The sequence below is a fragment of the Malurus melanocephalus genome, unplaced genomic scaffold, assembly GCF_030028575.1.
Source record: "Malurus melanocephalus ecotype Western Australia unplaced genomic scaffold, MMel_1.1 scaffold_1972, whole genome shotgun sequence".
Lineage (NCBI taxonomy): Eukaryota > Metazoa > Chordata > Aves > Passeriformes > Maluridae > Malurus > Malurus melanocephalus.
In genome coordinates, this window is record NW_026625204.1 from 11,358 (window position 1) to 16,962 (window position 5,605).

General features: G+C 56.2%; 1 protein-coding gene across 1 annotated transcript in view; it reads right to left on the reverse strand.

The window, feature by feature from the left end:
* ERICH6 (glutamate rich 6) overlaps positions 1 to 4,928 on the reverse strand; it is an 8,582-nt gene extending 3,654 nt beyond the window's left edge. The window contains exons 1-6 of the mRNA XM_057388466.1: positions 4,549 to 4,928; positions 4,298 to 4,468; positions 3,990 to 4,174; positions 3,090 to 3,154; positions 175 to 2,048; positions 12 to 97 (exon numbers count right to left, since the gene is read on the reverse strand). Coding sequence (XP_057244449.1) covers positions 12 to 97; positions 175 to 2,048; positions 3,090 to 3,154; positions 3,990 to 4,174; positions 4,298 to 4,468; positions 4,549 to 4,740 — 2,573 coding nt within the window. The 5' untranslated portion in view covers positions 4,741 to 4,928. The remainder of the gene's footprint in view (positions 1 to 11; positions 98 to 174; positions 2,049 to 3,089; positions 3,155 to 3,989; positions 4,175 to 4,297; positions 4,469 to 4,548) is intronic.
* Between the last annotated feature and the right edge of the window lie 677 nt (positions 4,929 to 5,605).

The following is a 5,605-nucleotide window of genomic DNA, read 5'->3' on the forward strand; positions in this document are numbered from 1 at the left end:
GTAAAGGATACAACAACTGCGAGGTTCCGTCCGGGAGCACGGTGAGGAATTTCTGTCCGTGTTTGTAGTATTTCTGCAGCAGTTTGCCCTTCCCCACCTGGAGTAAGGACAGAGCAGGTGAGAAGGGGCAGTTCCAGGCTCCTGGGAGCGCTGCCATCACCACCCCCGCAATACCTTCCTTCCCAGGGGGCTGAAATCCGGGATGATGTCGCAGAGCTGCTCCTCCTCCTCCTCGGGCCGGGGCTGTTTGTCGCGCCGGCGCTGCCGCTCGGGCTGGGGCTCAGGCTTAGGCTCAGGCTCAGGCTCAGGCTCAGGCTGGGGCTGTTTGCTGGGCCGGGTCCCCAGCTCGGGCTCTTTGCTGAGCCTGCCCTCCTTGTCAGGCCGGGACTCCTCCGAGGGCTGAGGGTTAGGCTCAAGATCAGGCTCAAGCTCAGGCTCCTCCTCGGGCCAGGGCTCCTCCTTGAGCTGGGTTCCCAGCCTGGACTCAGGGTAAGGCTCAATCTCGGGCCAGGGCTCCTCCTCAAGCTCCAGCCTGGGCTTCTGCCTGCGCTGGGTTCCCCGTTTGGACTCAGGCTCCTCCTTGAGCTGGGTTCCCAGCCTGGACTCGGGGTAAGGCTCAGTCTCGGGCCAGGGCTCATCCTCAAGCTCCGGCCTGGGCTTCTGCCTGGGCCGTGTTCCCCACTTGGACTCAGGCTCAGGCTCCTCCTCGAGTTGGGTTCCCCGCTTGGACTTGGGGTAAAGCTCATCCTCAGGCCAGGATTCCTCCTCAGGCTCCTGTTTTGGCCTCTGCTTGCGTCTGGTTCCCAGTTTGGACTCAGGCTCAGGCTCCTCCTCAAGCCAGGACTCATCCTCAGGCTCCTGCCTGGGCTTCTGCCTGGGCCGGGTTCTGCGTTTGGACTCGGGGTAAAGCTCAATCTCAGGCCAGGGCTCATCCTCGGGCTCCTGTTTCGGCCTCTGCTTGCGTCTGGTTCCCAGTTTGGACTCAGGCTCAGGCTCCTCCTCGAGCCAGGACTCCTCGAGCTCCTGCCTGGGCTTCTGCCTGGGCCGGGTTCTGCGTTTGGACTCGGGGTAAAGCTCATCCTCGGGCCAGGACTCCTCCTCGAGCTCCTGTTTCGGCTTCTGCCTGCGCTGGGTTCCCAGCCTGGACTCGGGCTCAGGCTCATCCTCGGGCCAGGACTCCTCCTCAGGCTCCTGCCTGGGCCAGGACTTCTCCTTGGGCTTCTGCTTGCGCCAGGTTCCCAGTTTGGACTCAGGCTCAGGCTCCTCCTCGAGCCAGGACTCCTCCTCGAGCTCCTCCCTGGGCCAGGACTTGGCTTTGGGCTCCTGCTTGCGCCGCATTCCCGGCTTAGACTCAGGCTCAGGCTCTTCCTCAACCCAGGACTCCTCCTCAAGCTCCTGCCTGGGCTTGTGCTTGCGCTGGGTTCCCAGCCTGGACTTGGGCTCAGGCTCTTCCTCAAGCCAGGACTCATCCTCAAGCTCCTGTTTTGGCTCCTGCTTGCGCCGGGTTCCCAGTTTGGACTCAGGCTCAGGCTCATCCTCGGGCCAGGACTCATCCTCGGGTTCCTGCTTGGGCCGGGTTCGCAGCTTGGACTGGGGCCAGGGCTCCTCCTCGGGCCGGGTTCCCGGCTTGGACTCGGGCTTAGGCTCCTTCTCAGGCCGGGTTCCCAGTCTGGACCCAGGCTTAGGCTCCTTCTCAGGCCGGGTTCGCAGCTTGGACTCGGAGTCAGGTTCCTCCTCAGGCCAGGGCTCCTCCTCGGGCTCCTCCTCAGGCTGAGTTCCCAGCTTGGTCCCAGGCTTAGGCTCCTTCTCAGGCCGGGTTCCTGGCTTGGTCTCAGGCTCAGGCTCCTCCTCAGGCCGGGTTCCCAGTCTGGACTCAGGCTTAGGCTCCTCCTCGAGCCCAGAGTGCTCGGGCCGGGGCTGCAGCTTGGTCTCGGTCTCAGGTTTTGGTTTAAACTCCTCTGTGCTCCCAGCAGGCGCTGGTGTCCCAGCCTTGGCAGATTTGGGTTCCTGGGAACGCTCGTAGGAAACAGCTCTGGTTTTCTGTGGACCTGCAGAGCACAGGGAGGGTTTTGTGTGTTTTCCACCGTGGGGCTGTCCCAAAGCTCWGCTCTAACTGAGCCAGTGCAAATCCTGGCTCAAACACCCCATCTGMGAGTTTGTCTCAGGTGTTTTCTACTGTTTGGGACTGCTGCTCTCTATTTCAGAGCACAGGGTTGTGATAAAATACAGCATTTTTCAGTTATGGATATAGAAACGTGTGTAAAGAGTGACTTTTTGGGATAACATTTGGAACTGGAACTGATGGTTTGCCATCCCCAGTGCCATCCTCAGTGCCTGCCATGCTCTGAAAACATACTGGAAATCTGCTTCACCTGTCAAAACTCCTGGAAATCTGTCAAAACTCCCAGAAATCTGTCAAAACTCCCAGAAATCTGTCAAAACTCCTGGAAATCTGTCAAAACTCCTGGAAATCTGTCAAAACTCCAGGAAATCTGTCAAAACTCCTGGAAATCTGTCAAAACTCCAGGAAATCCGTTAAAACTCCAGGAAATCCATCAAAACTCCAGGAAATCTGTCAAAACTCCAGGAAATCTGTCAAAACTCCTGGAAATCTGTCAAAACTCCTGGAAATCTGTCAAAACTCCTGGAAATCTGTCAAAACTCCTGGAAATCTGTCAAAACTCCCGGAAATCTGTCAAAACTCCAGGAAATCTGTCAAAACTCCTGGAAATCTGTCAAAACTCCTGGAAATCTGTCAAAACTCCTGGAAATCTGTCCAAACTCCTACTCTGGGCAGAGCCAAAGGCTGCTCAGTCATCCCCAGCCTGGGTTAGGAATTCATTGGTGGAGTGTCCACCTCATCTGGATGACCCAAAATCTGGTAGGTCCGACTTGCCAAGGCCTGGCTTTGCCAGTCAGGCTCTGTGCATCTCAGCTGGAATTTCACATACACATCCCTCGAGGGATGGTTTCCTATGGCTGTATCTCATTTAATGAGATTGCACATAACAAAATCCTCCTGTTCTGCTGGAATCCAGCAATCCCACCGAAAGATAAATGGASAAATCCRYAAGGAAATGCCAACTCACCCTCAGGGGCACTCGGCTCTGCAGACTGCTCAGCCAATTCTCCTGCCAGRTGTCTCCTCTGCTGCCTGGAAAATAAAAGTGTTCCCGATAGCCTCTCATCTGGAAAGCTGCCAGCAGYGGATGTCCCTGCCTTAGGAACTCARCTTTGGGAATTGTGTTTTYCTCTCAAAATTCYAARYAACAGAGGCAGCAAAAYACTCRTATYGTGGCAGAAAGGAATTGCACCYRCACAGATTTTCAGAGTGCAGAGATGAATATTGCATTGGTGTTTGGGATTTTATGTGAAAGGGAAGGACAGCTGCCAGCAAGATTAAGATCACAGCTCAATTCTAAGAATATTTTCTCTATTCTTGTGCAGCCTCCCATAAATGTGAGTGTGACAGGGTTTGGTGTGTGTGGGAAGCATTTGCACCCCCAGACTGCAAAGGATCCTCAAGGAGACCGACAGTTTAGTTCCAGGTACAAAGGTTTACTTTTCTCTGTGGCTTAGACTTTCCCTGGAGGCTTAGACTCTTGCACAAGCTTTGGGCAAGCAGCCTGAGAACTTGCAGAGTTCTTGTGACTGGAAACTGTAATCCAAACTCGTGTCACAGTCTATGGAACAAAACAGAAATACAAACTCCAGCTTTGGTTCGGTGCCACAGGTAAGAGCTACCCCGAAATACCGGCCCTTCCTACAGCTCTGGGGTGGTTTGGGCTCTGGATATTTTATCTGGCAGCACTGGAATTAACAATTAACAGTTAGGTGTCTGTCCATCTCCTTGTGCAGCCTGGCAGCAGAGGAGCCAGGAGGGACCAGAGAAGTCCAAAGCAAAGCTTTTCCCTCTCTCTGCAGTTTCCTTTTCCCCGATTTCCCGTTGTTCCTCACACACACAGAGCTCATCCCCATTTCCCCCGTACCTCTGGTCCTGGTGCAGCTTTGGCAGGCTGGGCTCAGAGCTGTGCGATTCCTGGTGCAGCTTTGGCAGGCTGGGCTCAGAGCTGTGCGATTCCTGGTGCAGCTTTGGCAGGTCGGGCTCAGAGCTGTGCGATTCCTGGTGCAGCTTTGGCAGGCTGGGCTCAGAGCTGTGCGATTCCTGGTGCAGCTTTGGCAGGYYGGGCTCAGAGCTGTGSGATTCCTGGTGCAGCTTTGGCAGGCTGGGCTCAGAGCTGTGCGATTCCTGGTGCAGCTTTGGCAGGYYGGGCTCAGAGCTGTGGGATTCCTGGTGCAGCTTTGGCAGGCTGGGCTCAGAGCTGTGCGATTCCTGGTGCAGCTTTGGCAGGCTGGGCTCAGAGCTGTGCGATTCCTGGGTGCTGCCAGCGCTGTTTGCATCCTCCAGCCTCCTCTTCTCCGTCACGATGAACTCGTAGAGCTCTCGGCTGCGCTCGCAGCAGAATCCCTGACAGGGGGGAGAGCAGAGCCGTGAGCGGGGCYGTTCACAGCAAACCCTCCCTGCTCCCTTTCCCACCTCCAGCTCACATCTTCCTTGTCCTGGGAGAAGGGAACATCCACGGAGATGGGGAACGGTCTCAGTGCGCTGCTGCAGAACTCACACGTGGGCTCAGCATCTTCCTCTGCCTGCAGTGAGGAGGGGAACGCGGGGAGGATGTGGGGAATGGGGTACCAACCCCAAATCCACGTTAGCACGGGGAAAAGGACTCTGCTCCACATGCAGAAAGCATCTGAGGGCACTCCCAACAGATCTGGGGTWTATCGGAACCATTTAAAGCATTACGTTCACAAAACCGCCCGAAAGGAAAGCAGATCTGTTGTAAATTGTAAATAAATCAATAAATGCCCCCAAAGAAAGGGAGTGACTGTGGTATTTATCCGCCCTGGAAAGCTGCGAGCMCAGAACACTGTGGGTGAGGATTTGAACCCATTACAGATAAGAAAAGCTCCTGAAGAAACATCAGCAGATTTGGTTACAGAGCTGGTGACATCTGGCCAGACACAAACCAGGGTGGCTGCAGGGTGTGATTTGAGCATGGCCGAATCAACATTTCCTTGGTCCCCACCTCACGCCTCAGATTAACTCTGTATTCAGGATTATGGGGAACTCCACGCTTGTATTCTGTGCCTGTACCTATTTATATGCATTTCGTATTTACACAGAGGCCACACTATTTTTCTGGGAGGTTCTCAGCAGTGGGGAGGGGCTGCCCAGCTGCGCACTGTTTAAAGAGCCTCACAGAGGAAAATCCCGTCAGGAAGGGGCTCCTTTTCGCGTTGGGTAAAGGGTTTAGTTCCCCGTTTTCTGCGAGAAAGCGCAGGAACGGAGCAGGGAGTGCCCGGCCCAACGGACCTGGTGCTGGACGTTCGCCGGGGCGCACTCGGCTCTGTAGGCCAGCAGGGTGGGCAGCCCGGCGGGGCTCGGCTGCTGTTCTGCTTCTGCTTCTGGTTCTGGTTGTGGTTGTGGTTCTGGTTGTGCCGGGGACGCTGCCGAGCGCTCCGTGCCCTGCTCGGGGCTCCGGGGCCGGCGGGACCCGCCCGCTGCCCCGTCCGCCGCTCCCTCCGTGCCCGGCCCGTCCATGCC